The sequence below is a fragment of the Haliotis cracherodii genome, unplaced genomic scaffold (genome assembly GCF_022045235.1).
Source record: "Haliotis cracherodii isolate W230 unplaced genomic scaffold, xgHalCrac1.p SCAF_10, whole genome shotgun sequence".
NCBI lineage: Eukaryota > Metazoa > Mollusca > Gastropoda > Lepetellida > Haliotidae > Haliotis > Haliotis cracherodii.
In genome coordinates, this window is record NW_027266265.1 from 31146323 (window position 1) to 31167272 (window position 20950).

At 38.2% G+C, this 20950-nt stretch overlaps 1 protein-coding gene across 1 annotated transcript in view; it reads left to right on the plus strand.

The window, feature by feature from the left end:
* LOC139454302 (lysophosphatidylcholine acyltransferase 2-like) overlaps nucleotides 1-20649 on the plus strand; it is a 51619-nt gene extending 30970 nt beyond the window's left edge. The window contains exons 5-13 of the mRNA XM_071235922.1: nucleotides 582-640; nucleotides 986-1020; nucleotides 1451-1505; nucleotides 2454-2536; nucleotides 3110-3235; nucleotides 3622-3766; nucleotides 4775-4873; nucleotides 5392-5533; nucleotides 11237-20649. Coding sequence (XP_071092023.1) covers nucleotides 582-640; nucleotides 986-1020; nucleotides 1451-1505; nucleotides 2454-2536; nucleotides 3110-3235; nucleotides 3622-3766; nucleotides 4775-4873; nucleotides 5392-5533; nucleotides 11237-11364 — 872 coding nt within the window. The 3' untranslated portion in view covers nucleotides 11365-20649. The remainder of the gene's footprint in view (nucleotides 1-581; nucleotides 641-985; nucleotides 1021-1450; nucleotides 1506-2453; nucleotides 2537-3109; nucleotides 3236-3621; nucleotides 3767-4774; nucleotides 4874-5391; nucleotides 5534-11236) is intronic.
* Nucleotides 20650-20950: the final 301 nt, after the last annotated feature.

Sequence of the window (20950 nt, forward strand, 5' to 3'; positions counted from 1 at the left end):
ATGCTTGTGAAAATTCATAAGGGTTATGATTGTTAAATCTGGCCATATAAGCGGTTGATTATAATCTTAGTAAACCTCATTTACTGGCATGTACAGGCTGGGTAGCTTGTGCAGATATCATGACATTGGATGTGACGTCAATTGCTTGTCACATTACAGTCATCCCTTGTGGATTCTGGGTTAGAATTTGTCCCCAGCAACCTATCCTTTTTGTAGGAGGTGACTAAATGGATACAGTAGTTCTTTGACTTGGTTGTTTTTATATAATATTTTTTGGGCGACCAACATTAAAAATATTATGGGCCTAACATTCATGAAGCAAATAATAAAAATAAAAGTCTTTATTAAAATCAGCTAATTTTATTCTCATGCTTGACCATTCAACAATTTTTGATTGGTTCAGAGAAGAAAGCCCTTAAACATGTTAAACGGTCCTTGAACTAATCTGTACTTATAAAATGCTTGACATTTCTAACCATATCTATCTCATGTAATAGGAATTAGTACAAAAATATTATTTTCAACCTCTTTAGAATGAACTATTAATTTTTTGCTTCAAACATTTTTTTAATGTATTTTAGGTGCATTTTACCCTGGGGTCCCAGTTCAGCCTGTATGTTTACGCTACTTCAACAAACTGGTAAGTGTGTTGGTTTATGACCCTCTCATCAAATACTGCTATTTATTTAGATTGTTTGTGTTAGGTGATGGGACAGAGCCCCAACGTCACCACAGCCAGTGACCCGATCTACCTCCAGGGGTAGTAAGCAGGTCACTCAACTGTGTGTTTAGTGACACCTGCTATTGTACAGATATTGTGTGCGAACTAACAGCTGTGAATTAGACTGCCAATGAGTTAATAATAGGTGTACAATTGTCAGGTCATGGTTATTTTTATATGATGTCAAATTGATGTAATGATCAATTCTTTCTTGAAACAAATCTTATTATACCTTGTTATTGAAATATTTCTCTTTTTCTCCAGGATACATTTACATGGACATGGGATGGTCCAAAAGCGTGAGTACTCAAATTTGTAATAATGTATTTTTTAATTTTTAGTTAATGTGACATCAGTGTGAACTTGTCAGCTCCACCTAACTGTTTGTAAGCATGAAAAACTGAAACACCCTACCCCAAAAGGGAGTGTCAATGGCCAGGTCACATTTGAGTTGCTTCCCTTTGGTCTGCCAGAAATCTTTGAACATGCATTCAGACCAAATTTGCGCTGGTTATGTTTTTTGTTTTGTCAGCACCATACTGGTGCTTGTGGGTTGCTCTGAAAAGGTAAAGAGCTAAAATCACTTTGGGCTTTCATCCCATATTAATCAGACATATCAGCAATATACTGTTCAAAGAAACTCACTCACACACTATTGAACTGGTTGTAGTGATATTTGTTGAAATGTTGATGTTTGATATCATGTTCTCTTGCTCTTGATTGTTTCAGATTTGCTTGTCTTTGGTATACCTTCTGTCAGTTTAACAACCAGGTAGAAATAGAGGTTAGTATGTAAGATGATGCATGATATTGGTAATAACATCATTGTTCATTCAAGATATGTTAATGCCTAAACTAAATTAGAATTTGCGAAAAATATGTCAAGTTGGCCAATTATATGAAGAGAACTGTCAGGCAAAATGATTTTCTAATTCATTTATTTAGATTTAATTAAATTCCAGGCATTTCTGGAACACACGCCCACGCATGCACACACTGTGTTCACACTTTAGATTAAACAGGAGCTCAGTCATTAAGAATACTTTGGCTTACCGGGATACTTTGCCTCCTGTACAAATTTGTATTTTCTTAATGCACTGAAAGAATACACTAAACATCTCTGGCTCCGTTTTCCGGAATTGTTAGATTTTGTCACTTTCATCTATTATATGATTATCAACAAAAGTCTTTCATCTAAACTTGTTCTAAGCCAGTCCCTCCCATTTGGGGTCCATCTTGTTGAGTCATCTGAAAGTCTGTGCAATGTTTGATCTGCCTGAGCATGTATGTTGTACCATGATGTCAGATGTTGGTTGGTGCTCATGCTGTCAGTGATAATGCTGGAATGTTGTTCCCATACACTCATTCACTCTCAACTACTAAAAAAATAACTAAAAATATGTTTTGTGAGCAATGGACTGAATGATGTGGTATAAACCGCCTCAGTGGTGTAGTGGATATAGCGTTTACCTGGAGAGCAGAGGTTTGGTGGTTCAATCCCTAGCTTAACCAAAAGATGTTAAAGGTGGTATTTGTTGTTACCCTGCCTGGCGCTCGACATAAAAGGAGTCAGTATCCATGTTAAGCTACGGTGTGGTATATCAGTTGGCTAGCACTATAAAACTGGCACAAATCCTGACAAGTATAACCAGCCACAAATGCATGCACATCACTAAAAAGTGACAATGGTGAACTCGAGGTTAAGCCCCGAATATTGCTGCAATTGTTTCAGTTCCTCCCTGTATATAATCCCAGTGAAGAAGAAAAGAATGATGCTCGCCTCTTTGCCCACAATGTTCGAGCAGTCATGGCCAAGTGAGTGTCTTCAGTTGAAATCTGAAAAATCTCCATTACGTTGTGTGTGTAAAGATATATTTTCAGCCGTATTTTCTTGCCATCTAAAACTTGTACTATTACTGAGCTATCTACATGATATTACTTCCAGTTTCTTTTGAGACGTGAGGTTCACTAGAAGCCTTGGGTTCCTTGTATTCTGTATTGTATATATGTATTTTATGGTATTTTTACTTTGGGGTAGCAGGTGTGAGAAGAAGAGGTCTGTTTTCGAGGAATAAGCCCATTTTCTCTCTGTATCCTTTTGTCCGTTGTTCTGCTCTGCTAATAGTAGCTACAAGATAAAATAAAGGCACAGACAATTGCATCCTCTGTTCCTGTGATAATATCTTCATGTGTTATACATTATTTCAAGGGTTGACAGGGATAATATTAATAAACAATAGAGGAGGTTTTACATATCCATGTACATGTGTAGTCATTTTCATCCCCCGAAAATAAGAATTCATTGTAATTAATATGGGTTTTGTTATTTTAATTTAAAAAAATATATGTTTCATTTTTGTTTTGATTTTCAAATTTTTCTGTTTTCAGACATCTCAATTGTCCTGTAACAGACCACACATATGACGATTGTCGTTTGATGGTTAGAGCAGCTAGACTGAAATTGCCTATGGAGGCTGGATTAGTAGAATTTCAGAAACTTCATCAGAAACTAGGGTTTGTACCTTCCTCAAAATTTCTTTTCAGTAAACATATTCATTTCAGACTATATTGACTAATTTCCTTTTGAAGCAATGGGTATTATTTGTTAGCTTATCTGGCTGTTACTGGGTTGCTAATGTGGCGTTTCAATTGCAATAATGGAGAGGTTTTTCATTCAAAAACATGTTTATATGTAGGAAGTCAAAACATTGTGACATATTGAACATTTGTTTGAGAACACTGTTTGACCACTTTGTTGATTGTCATGCAGATTGGAGTTTTTCTGTTTAAACGTATAAATGGGTTTTAGCTCTGTTTGAATTCTCCTATGTTTATGCCCTTGCATTCAGAAAAGTTGTGATATCCTTTGTCTTCTCATGAATGGATGTTTTCTTTTGCAGAGTTAATTCTAAGCAGATGCAGGGATATTTAGAGAAGTTTTGCAAAATAGCAAAATCTGGTCAGATAAACTTGGAGGAATTTGCCAGCTATTTACACCTGCCCAAGTCCCAAGCTTTAGAGGAAGTATTTGCTTTGTATGACCGGGTAAGAATATAAACTGAATATCGCCATCTATTATGTGAGTTTTTTTATGCCACAAGGAGGGGGTATGAAAGAGGGTTGGTCGTATTATGCACAGGTTTTTTCTTGTGGCTAGTGTTTCAACAAGGGTTCTGCTATACAATGACACAGTAGGGGTTATGGGGAAGAATAGATCCCCAGTACCTCATGGTTTGATGGGTGTCCAGGGATTTTTCCAGGGATGTTTCAACAAAGGATCTGCTTTACAAAATCTTACTGCTATAGTTACACTGTAGGTATTATGGTTAAGATTAGGTCCCCAACACCTCATGGGTGTTATAAGAGATGATTACAATGGGTATCCTTGTTTGGTTGTCATCGAACCTGAATCCATGGAATGTTGCTCATGCCATCAGCCACTGATTTTCCAGACAGTGATCAAGCTAACATAAGCACAAGAGAAACGACTTGTGAATGGATATCATGTCAGTTGTTGGAGCGGTGGGGTAGCCCAGTGATTAAAACGTTCACTCATCATGCCGAAGACCTGGGTTCAATGCCCCACATGGCTACAATGTATGTGGAGTCCTTTTCTGGTGTCCCCAGCCGTGATATTGCTGGAATATTGCTAAAAGCAGCATAAAACCATATTCACTCACTCATGTTAGTTGTTAACATTGTTGGGCGGTCGGGTAGCCAAGTGGTTAAAGCGTTCGCTCGTCACGCGGAAGACCCGGGTTCGATTCCTGACATGGGTACAATGTGTGAAGCCCATTTCTGGTGTCCCCCGCCATGGTATTGCTGGAATATTGCTAAAAGCGGCGTAAAACCCTACTCACTCACTCACTGTTAGCATTGTTAGTGCCACACTCAGCATTATTTCAGCAATATGCCTGCTTCCTTTGCAAATGAATAGCAACACAATTTGTTTTACTGTCCATGGTTCAACAGGTATTGTGTTGTATGTGCATAACTTGCATATATTGCCTGTGGTAAACTATATGATACTAAGTGGGTTTTTTCTTTCTACAGGATAATTCTGGCACAATAGATTTCAGGGAGTATGTGATAGGTTTATCATTGGTGTCTGGACCGGCAAACTCAAATGACACAGTACAGTTTGCATTCCAGGTAAATAATGGTTATCTGTCTGTTTTGTTTTGTTTTTCATGCAAGAATAAATCTAAATGCTAAACTTCAATCTGTCAACTTAGTCACCATTCCAAAGCCCGAGACTCGTAAATAATTTCTGGCCTAATAAGATCAGCTTATTTTAGCATATATGTTAAAACTAAACTCTACTGAAAATTTATCTATTGATCTATTTATGCCCAAATAAAAGTTTTGGCTTGTAGACTCCAAAGTATTTGACAGAGACTGGTGTTTGAAGTGATCATAATGATGATCCCATCAATTGTGTCAAAAAATCAATCAAAAATAGTAATTGTGTCAGCATCCACATTTAATCCAAATCCCATGTTTTGTGTATCAACTTTTGTCCTTATTTTATCTTGCATTTGATTGTTCTTTTAGATTATGCAATTACATGAGGTATTACTTTAGTCCAGATAATAAGGAAATTAATAGTAAAAGGGAGGCAACTCTTGTGTACTTTCAGTTAAAGGGAGGCAATTCTTGTGTACTTTCAGTTATTTGACACAGAAAATCAGGGCCACATCAGCAGAGAGGGGTTCACGCAGATCCTGTGTAATGCCTTTAAGATGAACACACAGGATGTGCAGGTGCTGTTTGACAAAGTGGACTGTGACAATGATGACAAGATTTCATTTGGTAGGTAATAGTCTGTTCAGAGGATTATGTTTAGCCCATCTTGCTTATAGATTCTGTGTTTAATTATGCTGTCCTGTCGTCTATAATTGTTTCGCATTTTAGATTTTGTTTACAGAATGGCTTTGTGCACAAAGGTGTCAGGTCAGCCTTTCTGACCATAACATGAATGAATTTGCCTGAAGACATTTCTGATTTTCTAAAAGAAAATAACAGGAACATTATTTTAAATAAATGTTTAACGAACGTTTTCTCAGAAATCACATGACCCTAGAAAACTGAATTTTTTTATAAATAGGTAGTTAAAGCTCTGTTCAAATATTAAAGGCATAACATTTTTTATTTGTTTGAAGGCTTGGGAAATGGAAAATTTGTAATTAATAATGATAATTCTAAAGAACTTATTCTCTGAAACCAAAAAAGTAATTAACATAATGCTTGGCTTTGATTATTTCAAAAAATGGTTTGGTTCCCATGACAACTGTATTGAGATCTATTTTTAGTCATTGGTCCTCCTTATATGTAGATAGTTTGGTTTGTATCTAGTGTGCAGTAACATAGCTGTCTGTGTATATGTAATATTTTCTACACAAAGAAATGTTTTGTTTCATTGCAAGTATCAGCTTTTGATCAGATAGTTTGATAATATTTGGCCCCTGTCCTTCCTGTATGCAGGTTTCTAAACAAAATATCTGTTTTAGTCTGTTTTCAGTCGTACAAATGGGTATCTCTCATACCCTCACGTCTAGTAGCACGTTTAAATGAAGCCAGAAGCTGGAATGTTAACATTAAACTTGTTTCCATCCAGTTGCGCACGCACCTCCCTATGACATGTCACAAATTTCTCAGCGCACCTCTGAGGTGGTAGCTCGAGAAAGTCTTTCGCGGTAGACTGCTAGTTTGTATTCTACTAGTACTTATCACTTGTCTACAGTTGTTGTTCTAATAAAGTAATAATAATAATAAATATGTCTTACCTGTAGACTCCTGGAATGTAATCCTTGGTAATCCATTGTTTGTGTTCAACACGTGTTTCACTGTTTGACTTGATTATACACGTGGCAACATGTCGGACATTTGTGCCTCGTGTCAAAGAAAACTGTCTAAAGTAGACCGTCACAAAGATTGTCCTTCCTGCATCATTAAGGACAGGTTTTCAACATGTTCGTGGGATAAACATTATAAAGAATGTGAGCACTTGTCTTCTATAAACTTTAACTTGTATCTTCGTGCGTTGGCGAAGCGGGCTGCTGACCAGCGCTACAAGCAGAGAAGGTCATCGGGTGGATCCTTGGAGTCAGCCACACCCAATAAATCATTTGATAAAGACCCGCCTCAGTCAACTTCTGTTTTCGACAGACACGTGACCGTTGGCCTGCTGGTGAGACTACCCGCACGACTGATCTTCGTCAATCGGTTGATCGAGAGCGTCACTCAGCCTCCCCAGTTACGACGGGACCAGGTGGTGACGAGGGCCATCAACGATGATAGGGACGACGTGCGGGACGACAGTGAACTCAGACAGGACGACAGGTCGAGTGCCTGGTAGAGAGACAGTAAATGACACAAGGACATTCATCGCCTTCGTGGTCGTCTGGAGTACGATTCGGACGATAACTACGATGGGGATCGTAGTACTTTTACAGTTAGAGATCGTAGCCCTCGTCCCCACGAGGACGTGCGGCGTTCTCACAGGGAGTTTCTGGGAGATCAGCTTCGTAGAGATAATGACAGAACGACACCCTCGTCTCACTTTCATATCAACCCGGCTTTGATAGCCCAGATTACAGCGGCGGTACTCGCCTCGACGGCGTCGACTAAGAAGGATTCGACTACGTCGGGGGTCCATGGACCGTCAACCAGTACACCATCTCCTTCATCTACGTCTTTATGAGCGAGCCTCCGTTCATACTACTCCTATTCGTAGACGCGTCATTGGAAGGCTGGGGAAGCACTTTCGGGGACGACCAAGCGGCCAGGCTGTGGTCGCCAGAAGAAAAGGTTCTCCACATCAACTGCCTCGAGATGGAAGCAATGATTCAGGTGGTCGAGTTCTGGAAACTTTGACTCCGTCGGAAACGGCTGATGATACAGTCGGACAACTCCACAGTCGTCCAATGCATCAATAAACCGGGAAAGACTCGGTCAGCGGCCCTTCTGGACCAGACATTCAGGTTCTTCGCCCTCGTCGACGACTTGGACATGGGCGTATGCGCCCGTCACATCCCGGGGGCCAAGAATGTAATAGCCGACTCCCTGTCGAGACCATTGAGGCCGTCTCCCACGGAGTGCATTATTCATGCGACAGTCTTTCATCTGCTGACAGATCGACTCTGGTTGCCCCAAGTAGATCTCCTCGCAACCCGGTACAAGAACCGCCTCCTTCGATTCGTGTCGCCGGTTCCAGACCCACTGGCATGGGACCACGACGCTCTAGCGATTTCGGGGATGATCTAGATGCTTACGCGTTTCCGCCAACGAGGCTGTTACCATCGATACTGGAGAAAGTTTGTCAAAGGGCCAACCTATGTTTGCTTTTGGTCGCGCCTTATTGGCCAGCCAGAACGTGGTTCCCGGAACTTTTTCAGATCATCGATCAGCCACCATTCCCGTTGCCAGATCGAGACGACCTCCTTCTTCATCCTCACACCGATGATTTGCATCCGGGGGTAAAGAACCTCCAGCTTCACGCCTGGGTTTGCTTAAGACCTAGTTAATGAAGAAAGGATATTCGGCTAAAGCGGCAGCGCTTGTCTCGTCGGCACATCGAGTTACGACTCGTAAGCTGTACGATGACAAGTGGACCACTTTCTCCATTTTCGCCAGGTCTCATGGCCTCAACCCGGTCATCTCACGCCGAAGACCCGGGTTCGATTCCCGACATGGGTACAATGTGTGAAGCCCATTTCTGGTGTCCTCCGCCGTGATATTGCTGGAATATTGCTAAAAGTGGTGTTAAACCATACTCACTCACTCACTCACTCACTCACTCCGGTCATCTCGGCGTCTGAAAGGGTCGACGATCTCGACTTATCTGGCAGCTTTGGCTTCAGTGGTGCCGTCTCCTCAGGCGACAAGCTCACTAAAGTACCGGAGTTGCAGAAGATTCTACGTGCCTTCATGGTTGAAGATCAGTCACGTAAATTCCGACCGCCGGCCTAGGACCTCGATGTCGTTCTGCGCAACCTGTCTGGTCAGACTTACGAGCCTCTAGATCAGGTCGCGTTCGACTAATTGTCTCAGGAAACGGCTTTCCTTCTCTCGCTGGCTACGGCAGCGAGAGTATCGGAAATACATGCCATTGACGTCGGTCGGATTACGTTCGATCACCGTAACCATGGCAACGTCCATCTTGGTCTCGGATTGGATTTTTTAGCGAAAAATCAACTTCCTGGCCAAGATTCAAGAATGTTCCACATTCTTTCCTTGTCTGCCATTATGGGCCCTCATGATCACGCTGATCTCACCTTGTGCCCAGTTGGTGTGCTTCGTATTTACCTGCAGTGATCTGAACAGCGACACCAACATTTTCGACGGCTGTTCATACCGCTCTCAACCAATGCAAATGTAATACTCTCTCCTTTTGCTTGAGAGCGGTCATTCTCAGAGGTTACGAGGCGCAAGGACTCGCACCTCCCAAATCCTCTCATCCGCATGAAGTTCGAGCCATAGCTTCAAAATTAGCACTCAACAGTAATTGTTCGCTGCAAGCTATTATGGAGGGCTGCTTTTGGAGATCTACTTCAGTGTTTGCTTTGCATTATCTCAGAGATATCTCTACAGAAGATGTTGAAAGACTCAAACAGTTTGGTCAACTTGTGTTGGCACAACAGATCTCCCAGAAAAGACAGTGAATTTGTGCTTTTTTCACTTTGGAATTTTGCTCGACACTTCGTGCCAGATAACAGGTTACAATAAAAACTGTTGGTGAATGTACGCGTTCTTATGGTTTTTGTGGCGTGCAGTACTTCGGGTTTTTTATTATGGTTATTTGGTGTATGCATCGTCTTCCCATACTTTATAGTACTGCTCGTATTTTTTAGTTACCTTATATACTGCGAGTTGCTCTGTAACTGAATTATGCGCCGACCACTCTTCGATCACTGTTCAACTGACGTGTGCAGTCTCCTGTCCCATCAATAATTAGTTGTGTGTCGAAAAGCATTTACCATGCTGTTTTAGTTACCTTGTATACTGCGAGTTGCTCTGTAACTAAACTATTCGTCGACCACACTTCGATCGCAGTTCAACTGACACGTGCAGTTGTCCTGTCGCATCGATAATTAGTTGTGTGTCAAAGAGCATTAACCATGCTGTGCGTTTGTGATAAACAACTTGTCTCGTCCGTGCATCTGGTCGAATGTTCTATTGTCACTACAGGGGTGAGGAACTTGGTACATTCGACGTGAAAGAGGTCACTTCCTGATTACTTTGCCGACCCTCCTTCCAGTGTTCCGTTGAATTCTACCCATTTGTACGACTGAAAACAGCCTAAAACATGAGTTTTTCAAATTAAAAACGATGTTTTATTGGTCTGTTTTCATTTAATATGTTCCCACCAAGCCATCTCCACAGGGAAGTCCAGTCCTGCTTGATGGCTTATTCTTCGAGATTTGTGACATGACATAGGGAGGTGCGTGCACAACCGGACGGAAACAAGTTTAATGTTTACATTCCAGCATCTGGCTTCCTTTAAACGTGCGACTAGACGTGAGGGTATGAGAGATACCCATTTGTTCGACTGAAAACAGACCAATAAGACATCGTTGTTAATCTGAAAAACCCATTTTTCCCACCACCATTGTAAAATTCAGTCAGGGTCATAGGAACTAAAGAGCCAGTGACTCTTATTTTAACACATCTTCTGTTAATAAAAATCCATATGTATTCACATCTTTTATGTCAAATTTCTTATGTAAAGGCATGAAATGATAAACATTAGTTACTGTACTTTTTACCACGACAATGTACAGCACATGTCCCAGAAACTTATGTTTTCATGGGAGGTGACTTAATAGATTTGTAAATCAACCACAACACCTTAGTGCATTTTGTTAGTCAAATATTCCCAGGTTAAAGGTTACAGGTTTGTATACACAGTATCCATCAACGGTAAACACATGTTCGATTTGCAGTGCAATAGCTATGTTGTTTATTACGTATCAGTGGTCATTATTTTAATATCAGACAATGGTAGGGCTCACACAATGATCATGCATGATGTAGACCCGTGAAGATCCGGGGTAGAATAGGTCTTCAGCAACCCATGCTTGCCGTAAAAGGTGTCTATGCTTGTTGTAGGAGGCGACTAACGGGATCGCTTGGTCAGGCTCTCTGACTTGGTTGATGCATGTCATCGATCCCAATTGCGTGGATCAATACTTATGATATTAATCAGTGGATTGTCTGGTCCAGACTCGATTATTTACAGACCGCTGTCATATAGCTGGAATATTGCTGAGTGTGGGGTTAACAAACAAACATGCATAGTGTAGGGTTGATTTGACATCCGTTACTTGTAAACAGACCCATTTCATTAGTTGACTAAAAGAGACAAACATCATTATTACACACAAAGCTGTCTTATATAGTCACGAGTGATTATAGTTTATACAAAACCTGTACGTTTCAGACAGTGACGAAAGATATGATCGGGCAGTGAGATGTAACTGTATTAATTAGCTATGATGGTTACATTACTTGCAGATGAATTCAAAGCCTATGCAGAAGAAAAACCTGAGTATGCAAAGTTGTTCAAGACATATCATGAGCTGGTACAAGGCAACGGACATGTGGAGAACAATGGGACGCCGCCTAAGGCAAAGTTTGATTGATGGGTATACCCCTCCCCCTCCATGTGTTCGTGAGTCTATCGACTGTGGGAGTGATTCTACTAACTCCATACTCCAGCGGAATCAACGGATCTGCTTATACATGTTTTTATCTAATCAGCAATACACCTTTTTAAGTTTGACCCAAGATCTGCATGCTTCACTTGATGATATTTTTTTTGCAATTTGTCCACACACCTCTCTCTGCCTATCACCTGTTGCCTTGAACAGGATATACATTGTGGACCAGATCATGAGCAACAAAATGGTTTGAGCACAGATGTTAAATCGCAGAAATGAATTAGTTTCCTTAATTTTAAAAGCCATTTGGAAACTCATGATTTTCACAGCCATCTTCAAGAATACGACATGTTTGTAGAGCTGAAACTTTAAAAATCATGAGTTACCAGTCAATCCGTAAGATCTGGACACAATGCAAGGGACATTAACAGCATGATAGCTGAGAAGGGTTGTAGCGATGGTCACAATTGTAGGTGGCTGTTGGTCTATTCCAGAGGAAAGTGAGTGACCCTGATGGGGGCCGTCCTGGCTATATGACGGTCTGGCCTTACACCAGACCTGATACAACATTCCTTCCTCTGGAATGGCTACAGGCAGAAGGGCAGAGATGGATGTGGTCTCTTTGTAACTTTTTGTTTATACACAGCGATAGCGTCACAATATCAAACACGAGACTCTAGCAGGGGTCTTATGCTAGTCAGGGCACTGATTGTCTCGGCTGCAATATCTTTTATCAGTGGTAGTGGTCAACATGAAATTGAAAGGAGACATTTTTTGTCATGCAATGGTGAATTTATATCACAAAGATTTATAATCAGGTATTTGGCAACTCATAATTGTAGTTATGGGTGCATAGAGATCAAAAGATCAGATGACTTTATTTATGAACTTCTTATGTAAACAGCATTATATTAAAGATTTAGGTCTGAGATACTGTACAATACTGCTCACAGATTACAGGAGTTTTGGTGTTGAATGTTTGTTGAATGTATTCAATGTTCATTTTATTTTTGTAAGTGGATTATAATTATTGCTTTTAATAATTGTTCTGCCTTAAATTACAAATGTATGGTGGATTTATTCAACAATTTTGAAGGTAAATAATTCTGAAAAACAGTGCATTTGTTTGTTTTGGGGATTTTTTTACATTTCGTTAATTGGTTATATTTGTGCCATATTTTACTTTTGTTTGAATATTCTTTGTGTTTTTCATTTTTTCTTTTTTCATTTACATGGTTGGGTTGAATGTGTAATGTTTAAAATTATTTGGGTCAAAGTTAAGAGGGGTGTATATCACAGCTGAAATTGTAAGATAATGATCAAAGTAATCAAATATACTGGAAATTTGGAATTCTGTGTAGACAAAACAAGCATTAGGGGCAATTTATAAATTTGCTGGTATGCTTTCTACAGTAGCTTTAGTTTATGATTGTGAAACCTAACCTGTTAAGCACAGGACACTACCTCTCCCATCTTACTCCTGATATTCATGTACCAAGTGCTTGGCTGGTTTCTACAAATTTCGAGCAGGAAGTGAAGCAGTGTCCAGAATTAAGGAGGTCCTTGAGGTTTGCTGCTATAGTATCTGAATCTGAATCTCCCCTTCGATCGCCAACATTCAACCCTAGTGTTATGATAAGGACCCTTTGACTTTAATCATCAATTTAGAATACTGATAATGATCTGAAACATTATTCCTTGGTAGGTATACATATCCTTGGAGGCAATTCTACAGGGAAGCATTGTTAATCTTATTAACCAACCTTTCACAGTTTTATTTGAATAAAGATACATGATAATAGTCATTTAGCCATGCCAATACTTTGTCTAAGAAAAATATACAGGTATCAGATCCTTCTAAACTTATTATGACTGAAGAAAGATTTGTAGTTTTCTGTCCCCATGTACAACTATGTACAAAATGTAGGTTTCAGTTCTAGCTGCACATGTTGAACCACTTGAAGCTAGTGTGTGATACTTTGTCCACTTGCATTTTTTTTCAATTGCTTTTTTGCTTCAACTGCTTTGCTTTGTTTATTGTTTACATATATGTATGCAGTACTGATGGATCTAGTAGTTTTTATTTCTTTCTTATTTAGAAACAAAACGGAATGTATGAACACCATCAATCTCTTGGTGCCCAACAACCCCTGACTATTTTGTTTTTTTCTGGACTATTGGAGTTGATTATTCATCAGATTTTACTGTACCTAAATCATCATTCCAATTTCAAGTGTATTTCATGGTATTTTTGGCCTAAAAGCTGTATCTAACACAGGGCAGGTTCTCGATTGAAGGTGGTATTTATTCCTTAGACTCTAGTCAGACCTTATACAAGGTCCAGTCACTCACCATGCCCAGCTTTATTTTTTCATTAAAATAATTGATGTTAATGATTATTTCGAAACATACTGGGTCCCGTTTCACAAAGCCATCACAGTGCTAAGACGATCGTAACTTCCATACTTTAACATAGACTTACGACCGTTGTAGCACAACATACACTTAGTGGAATGGGGTCCTGGTAAATATTACAAATGGCTTTATATTACGGTAGTTTACTACCAATTTCTACTCAGATGTTTGCGTTTGGATGGAACTCAACACAAAGTCATTACAAGACCCCTCCACCACTGCTTTATCACCCAATGGTAAACGGTAGATTGACTCTTGATCAAATCTTTCTGAAGCCCTCTTGTGTTGGGTTCTTACCCTGTAGTTTCATCAATGCAACAGCTAAATACTCTGCATGTCATGCATTTATTATATTCCTTTGCTCAGTTCTTAGTTCTTTACTTATGCCATAACAAAATAGTCCCTGAATACAGTCAAAATAAAATTTGTAGTGGCTGGCAACTGAAGAACTTCAGGTATTCTCTCCCCTTTATTTCAGGAGATTGATTCAACAATATCGGATGCTACTCAAGACAGTTAACCTGAGCTCAAATACATTTTACCCAGTGGTGCGTACTACTGTTACATTATCAGTATAGGGTGTGTTTGTAAAAAATACTACGAAGGAAAGATCTACATATTTATTAAGATTGTGTGGGTGTTAGTTTACAGAGAGATGCATTCGATTCTACCCCTGCCTTCTACAGGAAAATGTCCCGAGAACCTGAACGGTTTGCATAATATGTGCTCAATAATAATGCAAATGTTGCACATTTATCTTTCAAAGTAGCAAATGGTGTTTACAATTCATCAGGATATTACTTTCCCAGTTTAGTGCCATCAGGATAAAGTATTTTGAAACAGACTTCAAAAGGTACATATTTTTTGTTTTTTCCAAAGATGTGTATGTTGTTTGTTATTTTAAAATATCGCTCATGTTGTATAATTTTTTCAGAGATAAATACTACTAAATCAGTAATGACCATTCTAAAAAGCTGTTCTGTTTTACTAGTTACATGTATGTTGCACAGGTGGCTGGCCCTAGAACTGTTGATTGTATCAGCAGGCAACTTTTGATAATATTTATTTTAATTTCTTTATTTTGTTCACTGCACTGAAATGTGTATGTATGGATTTATCAGCTCACCTGGTACAAAGTCCAAGTGTGCTCGTTATGGAGAGTCGTTCCGTCAAAAAAGTTTACACTTTCAACATTCCTTTGTACCATTGGTAATACGCTGCTCAACCTTACACTGGATATCCCACCAATGGTTTCATCAAGATGCGCTCAAAAATTTGATCTGATTTCAGTATCTTTGACAGTTGAATTCAAATCTGAAACCCTTTTCATCTTTTTAGGTGTACGTTTTTAATTTGACATATTTCTTTAGCATCACTAAAAAGTGCTTTCAATCTGTGTTCAACATAATCATCCATCAACAAAATAGGAAATACTTGATTTTGGATTTTGTTGGGTTTTTCCCTTTATTGCAAAAAAAGATGAAATATGGTGACATATATGCAGAATGAATTGTTATAATTGCCGAGAATAATTCCCCTACTCCTTGTGATCCCACACCCCAATCTCCTTTAGATATGTGGTATAGTTTATGTTAAGTTGTACCTTTTTTCTACCCTTGCTTGAAGTTTGTCATGTAAATGGTGTTCATTTCATCTAACATTAACCGTTGAGCTACAGAGCCTTGTGGCTCTATTTTTTTATGATATACATTTTTATGTGATATATGATTGTTGATACAGCCCTTTTCCATGATATATTTTCATGTGAGATTCAAAAAGGTTCTATAAATGTTAACATTTATTATGAGAATGTAACCAGGCAGATAGTTGTTTAGTTGATGCTAAGCAAGTTAGCTAAGTCACATATAGAAATCCTGTGTACAGGACAAAGAGCATTTAGTAGGTAGTGCACTAGGTCAGGACATTGTACATTATGCCAACTGATATTTTACTTCAAAATGTAATAGTTGATTTTTGAAAAACATGTGTTTAGTCTTTGGCTGACAATTTTTAAACAGTATGTTTTCTTCAATATCTAAAGGTTCTTTGAAAATATTTGCATAACAAATAGTCCAATGGTTAAATCATTGATATTTATTAGAATTTTTAATACCTTTTCACATGTTCTTTAAAGCATGTGTTTGTTCTGTGAGTATTCATACAAAAACAATACTTTTCATAAGATAGATGACAAATTATCTTTTAATACTTCTTTTGTAGTTTCTGTCACAGACATTTCTATTTAGATATTTTGACTATTTTCTCTACATTTGTATGTTATGATTCCTTAACAATGGAGATGCAAATGCCAATACTATTTTTCTATCTCAGAGTGTCAACTTTCATTTTAGTACACAGATATGGCTTTGTGAAAGGTCTTATGGATTGTCTCAAACATTCTCATTCAACTGCTTTATTAAGAAATAATAAGAAAGCTCCTGTCTTCTACTCAGTTTTAGTTTGAAAGTCCTACATAAACATTTCATGGCAAATTGTAAGAATTGCAGAGAAGGGAACTACTTATTCTACTGATCAAAGGACTGTTCACTGTTTTGTCAACTTGATACTGGTAGATGAAAACAACCATAGATTAGCGATACCAATGCAGCATAATAAGTGAACCCTATAGCACACACATTCAAACCAATCGTAAAGGTTCTGTGCAACACATTGGTACCGGAATATGCATTATCAACAATATTTTTCAAGGAATTCAACTCGTAATATTGTGCTTTATGAGACAGAGTTTACTGGGAAAGAGACATGAAACTAGAAAACATACTTTTCAAAAACATGACCAAATAAATTTGCATGCAAAATGAGATTAATGAACCTTTGAACTAGCCATACACTAAATTAGAGAAACTATTTCTGGCTGTTGACTGTGATCTTTTGCGACAGTTCCTTTTGATAGCCATGTGAACCATTTGTCCTGTAGGTGTGACACACAACATCAGCGGTCTAGATTGTCATTGTAGAGCTGTATACTCATCGTGTGATTTGTTGGTTCTTGCTGACAATTGGCAAGGGTCACATTTCGAAAGTGGCTATGGGCTCTTGGAACACTAGCTGTGGTACTGCACTCTGTCTCTTGGCATTATTTTCAGTAGATTATAGTGTTAATGTTTGGACTGTTTTTACTGGAGCGTGTTAGACCAAACAATATTTTACATGGCTTGGGCTACAGACTAGTAGTTGAAGTCAAAGACTGGTTCTGACAGAGATTGACTCAACTGTAACCAAAAGCCACACCTTGACATTGATTTGTTTAAACGAAATACCCGAGAGTAACCAGCTTTGGATATGTGCTTAAACTGCAGCTAACTCATGGTTCTTGAATTATTCATGAAGGTTCCTGTCAGGTATCGTCCAGAAGGCTGCGATCCCAAACTTAAATGAACTTGTGTGATGCTCTTGGAAAAAGCTGCTTTTATGAAGGAAAAATGGGAATTTAACTGACATCAACAGCTTTTTTAATGAATATACTTCTCTTGACATAAACCTCAAGAATAGACATGAATAGCCAGTGTACTTTGTATTTTTGTCTCATCTAAGTCAAAAGGTGTCATGATTTCATTACTTAAAATGTAAATAAACAGGCGAAGCATTATTTTTATTAGCATTTGAAGATGTATTTACCAGTAAAATATTTTTCTCTCTAAGATACTTGTAGGCCCAAATGATAGTTGTTATTTATGTTGTTATCTACTACTTAAGGCCATATGGTAATATCCTGTGCTGATGCATTTAACTACTCTAACCAAGTATATGTTATATATCTTATTCATCATTGTCTTACTTACATCCTATCAATGAATTTATAATATATATATATTCCCAATCTTTTTCATTGCTTCTACAGTGGTTGCAACACGTAACAATGTTAACAAACTCTGTTGTGTATTGGGTACAAAAAAATTGAAGATGACTGTTTCATCAAAACAGCTGTTCCTTGTGATAGATTGGGTGGTGGGGAAATGAAATTTCATTCTGGTGCAGTTTTTTTTGTCTCACCTAAACCCCATTAGACTTGCAGAAGAAAAGGATTAGCTGGAGAATCCTGTGTGTTCATACACATGGGGCCGACATCTGTCCCAGAAAATTTTGTTTTGAACATATTTTTCAATTCTTATTTGAGTATGTTTGATGTTAGATAATTCCAGATCTGTTTTCAGTTTCCATATTAACCTGATTTAAGCAAGAGAAACATGCCTGAAAGTTGATTATGTCTTACCATTGTTAGTTTACAATGTGTACAATGTAATTGTGAAAAGCTTGAAAAAGTGTGTCAATGGAAGAAACCTGAAATTAGTTACTTATTTGTTGCCAGGTTTTGTATGTGTGACTTGTCATGACTGTCATGCCATTTGAACTGCATGACTGAATGTTGGGTACAGTTGTTTGTCTGTGTGAACTGATGGCATTCCATTATATAAGACACTGTATTATGTGGATATCTTTGGGGCTTCGCAATGCTTAGAGTGATAGAGATATCTGGTTTTTATCATCATATTAGATCTAAGAAATTTCATGCTAAATATCTTTCATAAAAGGTGTACACAACATTTTCTTTAAAAATATGAAGATTCAACATGTACTCTTTGAATCTCTCCTTTGAGGAAGAAAGCATTTTTTTATTATACACAATCCTTGTGTATATGAAGCCCAGGATTCCAGGGAATTTTGCTGGTGATTGTGATTGTAACAATACTCTCTGATACAATAAAGTTGGTTGGTTGGTTTGTTGTTTAACGCCGCACTCAGCAATATTCCAGCTATATGACGGCGGTCAGTAAACAATCGAGTCTGGACCAGACAATCCAGTTATTAATATCATGAGCATCGATCCACGCAATTGGGATCGATGAGGTGCATCAACCAAGTCAGTGAGCCTGACCACCCGATCCCGTTAGTCGCCTTTTAAATACAATAAAGTGATATACTAGGATATCAAGATAACAAAGCAGGGTATGAAACACGAAAACACAAAACTTACTGACTTTACTAAATTTTTATTTATTTAACTCCTCAAAAACATTTGTCCTCTCTTTGAGAAATTTGATATTTAGAGTTATTCTTTGTCCCATGTGTCTACAGATGAATCTTGTGAAGTAGTAAACAAAAAAACAAACAGATCAATAGATCTTTGTTTGACCCTGACTATGTCCTTTATTTATCATCATTTAAAAATGGACAACTAGAAATGTGTTAGTTGAAAAAAAATGTAAGAAGAACATCCCTGAGTCTTTTTATGTAGGCAGTTTTATAAATTAACTACAGTAGAAAGGAAATAATACAATCGCCCTGTTCCTGGATGTGACAGCTAAATTGACTATTGTATTTCAGGGACTGCATATGTACCTCCCTGACAATGATTGGTATCAGCAATCTTTACTCATCCAGACTAAAAGTGAAAACAACTCATTAATAGAAGAGCATTTTGGAAAATGGTGTGAACTAGAAAAATAATTTCAAATATGATGGCCACCATTTGTTGTTATACCAAATTTATTTATTTTTCTGATGAATAAATCATTGAAGTTGTTTTTAATCAGGTACAATTATTATGTATCTTTTCCTCATGTTGTAATTTCACTTTGTTGCTGTGTATTAGTCTGATATTTGACGTGTAGTATGTGATCAGAAAGTTGGAAACACCCATGTCGGGAGAAATAGATGCGGTACCTTCAGCTCAGTCCCTTGATTTGCCACTTGGACTGTGTATCTTTTTATATGATACAATACCTCATACGAGTACCATGACGTAAAGTATGAACATCCATTCACTCCTTTCGTTGTTTCAGAAATTTATTTATCTACTATGTGTCCTATGCAGAAGTGGTGAAACTATACAGACATTGTATTGAGGGACAGGTGGACAGATAGCAGTCTCATTAAAATCAGATCGTTTACATTGATACGATACCTTCATGGAGGGTCATCTTAGGTGAACCCTAAGCTAACTTTGAATGTCCAATCTAAATGAAGAATGCATGGGTCCTCAGCCAGTCAGCTTTAAAAAATAATTAGGTGTTCCAAAGAAACCCCAACAGAATACAAATGTTCACTTGATAGTACACCCTTTTGGCCTTTTGGGTGTAAATGACATGACATTTGGGAGTGACATGATGTATTATATATCCACAGCTTTATTTATGTTTGCATTTGGAGCTCCCCATTTAACTTCCTTCTTGATGAACAGAAATCAGATATGCTGGTCTAAATGCTTCGCTCAAATGTACCACAAATTCAGAAGCTTAAAGCTGATAGGCTGATTAGAAAGTTCACCTCCTGCAGAGATGTGCCCAGAGACTTATCTTATCAGAGTAAAAAATTTGATTTTAATGGCATTGTGCAGATGGGGAACAAGCAGTTCTGACACATGTCCTACAGACCAATAATGATGGAGCCAAGCGTATGTTAGCTCTATCCTGTGATTCTCTCACTTCCAAAGATGTTTTATTACTTTCTACTACCTTTATTTGTGTGGTATACATAATGCTTATACATGGAAACTGATAGTCAGCTTTTTGTTCACGTCTCAATCCATAACACTTCAATAAAAGTGTTAATGATATAGCCATGTTGTCTCCTTGCTTGCATGGGTGAGATGAGCCTGGACATGTCCTGGTAAACAGGCCAGACGATCAGCTTTAGTGGAAGCTTTAACTGGACATCTTGTTAACTAAAATAGGAATTTGTTCCACAGTTCTACCAGAGAGTGGCCTTATCAGCTAAATGTATAGCTTGCATCATTGGGCATTTTCCCCAAACCATTTTCATAACTACTGTGTTTGTTTTCTAATGTGTCACACGTCTCTAAACATCAATAAATACCTTCATGAAAAATAAACTGTGTTTTAACTGAAATTGTTGTCTGTTTTATCACTGTCTTTAATATTTAAGTGCGTATTCTACCAGCCTAGTAAAATGAATATTGTGACCGTCACTGTTCCTCCTGAAGATTGGGATTTGTATTTGAAATCATCACATCTGGTTCACCTTGCAACGAATCACAGATACCCTTTATACTGACCTCAATATAAAGGCTACAAATTTTGGTCGGGCTAAAGGTTTTGAAATGTCCCAAGCACAACAATCTTCACGAGGCAAGGCATTTAACTGACTGCCAGTTTCCAGTTTCCACTCTTGC